This window comes from Gigantopelta aegis, chromosome 3 (genome assembly GCF_016097555.1).
Source record: "Gigantopelta aegis isolate Gae_Host chromosome 3, Gae_host_genome, whole genome shotgun sequence".
NCBI classification, from domain to species: Eukaryota; Metazoa; Mollusca; class Gastropoda; order Neomphalida; family Peltospiridae; genus Gigantopelta; species Gigantopelta aegis.
This window is the reverse complement of record NC_054701.1, coordinates 48,722,628-48,725,311: the sequence shown is the minus strand read 5'-3', so window position 1 is coordinate 48,725,311 and position 2,684 is coordinate 48,722,628. Positions and strand designations below refer to the sequence as shown.

Genomic DNA, 2,684 nt, shown 5'->3' with positions numbered 1-2,684 from the left:
AGACTCGAGACTAATAGAGTCGGAGACACTAATGTCATGACAACGCCATACAAATTGCATGCGTATGACGTTATTTAAGATTGAGTCTGGACTCTTAAAAGTTTTATAAGCACGGGCCCAGGCCTGGGGTATGATTTCCTGTCCCGGAATTGGTCACTGGTGAAGTCAGAGGCTAATGCTGCGTTCATTTGATGCTCGTGAATATTGTGAGTACACCAGTTCCAACATGTGAACACGACTTCACCAAGCGGAGAGCGTTCAAGTGAGAAATAGACAAGATGGACGCCATGCTAGGCCTAGTTTGCACCATCCATGGTCTAGTTATGGATGAATTCTACAGTATGCTACAGTTTTTACGGAAGAAGAGAATTAAAAACAGGAGGTACAACTTTTGTTCAGTAAAAATGATAATACACAGGATTGTGTCTGTTAAGGAGCCGTCCATATTATACTACTACTAGTACGTATGCATTGAAAGGGGAGAAGTGTCTAGTCCAAAGCGCATACGGGGGTGGGGGGTGGGATGGATTGCAGATGCGTAGCCTATATACGCACAATATATTTTATATACAGTACTCTATTTGAGTGGAAATGCATGTACTCTTAGGGGCACGAAAAGTAAACAAAAAAACCCTTTTCTCTACATGTTTATAGTTTCAAAATATTTGCTAATTTCGTAATTTATGTACGCACTCACATCTCGGTAGTTTCTATGTAGATCCGAAGTATGGGCTACCAGGTACACTAGTACATTGTTATTTAAAACTAATTTAATTTCATAATTAATGCTATTTTTAATTTGTATTTCCAGACTACTGCTTCTGATGAAGAAGAGATGGCGGAATATACACATGCCAGTTATTAAGACGGGGGTGGCATGTACACTGTTCCTTGATATGGACAACTACACTTTAAGAAGACACATACGCTTGAACAGGGAACAGCTCGATACATTCATCCGCTTCTTAACAGAATTTGGCCATGATGACCCACCTGTTAGATTTGGAGGGCCTCCACAGATTTCACTAGAACTAAAAGCTTTGATGTTCCTTTGGTACATGAGCAATGCCAATTCATTTAGGGAAATGTCTGACAAATTTAACGTTGGCCAAGGCAGCGCACATCAAATAATTACGAAAATATTAATGTCCATCCATCACCTTTCACACAGATATATTAAGTGGCCAGACGAACATGAAAAGATACACAATACCAGACAATTCTTTCGTACGTCAGGTCAGGAAAACATCATTGGAGCTGTCGATGGTTGTCATTTTGCAATTATTCGTCCAGCCAAATCTGGTATCTCTTATTTGAACAGAAAAGGATATTACTCCGTACTACTACAGGGAGTTTGCGATTGGAAAGGAAAATTTGTTAGTGTTTTTATTGGACCTCCAGGACGGGTCCATGATACACGAATGTTAAGAAAGTCCGATTTGTATGCTGAAAAAGGTGTCTTGTTGGGAAACCAGTGGAAACTGTTAGGCGACTCGGCCTATGTCAGTAATGATTTCCCATTCATCATTACCCCAAAACGTGACAATGGCAATCTCACTGCTACGGATATTCAACAAAATACCAACATATCTAAAGGACGTGTGATAATAGAAAATGCTTTTGGGATGATGAAATGCAGATTCCGCAGAGTTCGTGACATTCAGAACACTAACCTAGAGTTGGTAGTACGCATCATACTGGCAGCCTGTACTCTACACAGTATGTTGATTGAGGATGGATACGTTTGTCCAGATCATCCAGATGGCTGTCCGCGAGATGATGCTGATGATAATGATGATGCACAGTGATCGGTACAACCTAACCAAATGGATCATCTGTGGATGATGCTATTTTCTTTAAGAACAGTTCGTGGTTGCTTTAAATATATCTTTTTACATAATGTTTTGCTTGGAGTAAAGTATATTAAATACATGTATAAAACAGGAAATGTTTTTTTAATTTTTAATTAGAAAAATATTTCAGTAACTTTGCATACACAGTGTATAAAGACTTTCAGTTTAATTTCACCTTTCATGATTCGTAACTCTGAATCTCAATTATGCTGGTATTGAAGTGATATAAATACCCAGATACTAGCATTTGACTGTTACACCACGTTGAAATGTAGGGAGCCCAATGCCAGATTGTGTGCTTCGTCATTATATGCATCTAGCATGTATAATCAGAATAAAAACATAATAAATTTGAAAACCTAAGTGTTGTATGTTTTCGAAATATTTATTCATCAATTAAACAATTTCAAACAGATCATCACTGTGAACAATAGGAATATGTGACCAGTATGCAAGTGAAAATCAAAGGTGTTTATTGACTTGAAAAACAGTTGAAGAAATCTGAGTAGATAATAATTATGATAACAGCAGTACTATGCTGTTTTACATATTGACTTATGTCGGGAACGGTATACATTTGTAGCACCAAAAACCTAACCTTAGGTGACAAACCAAACACATTTGGTCAATATCTCTGCCAGTATCACAAACATAAAAGTACATGTACATGTAGTAGTCACTCCCTTAACAAGTTACTAATGTACGTAAAGGAAACAGAAAGAACTTAGTTCAAATTGAGAAGTAAGTACTAATGTAGTTCTGAAATAAAAATGTGTTTATACATATATAAACTAATACTTTAACATGTTGTTAACTACATGAATGTTGGTA

The 2,684-nt window shown here is 37.2% G+C and overlaps 1 protein-coding gene across 1 annotated transcript; it reads left to right on the top strand.

Moving 5' to 3' along the window:
- Positions 1-178: 178 nt before the first annotated feature.
- Positions 179-2,353, top strand: LOC121368162 (putative nuclease HARBI1). Its single transcript, XM_041492774.1, has 2 exons — positions 179-382; positions 812-2,353. Exons 1-2 carry the CDS (start codon positions 279-281, stop codon positions 1,806-1,808), a joined length of 1,101 nt encoding a protein of 366 aa, XP_041348708.1. The 5' UTR covers positions 179-278; the 3' UTR covers positions 1,809-2,353.
- The last annotated feature ends 331 nt before the right edge of the window (positions 2,354-2,684 follow it).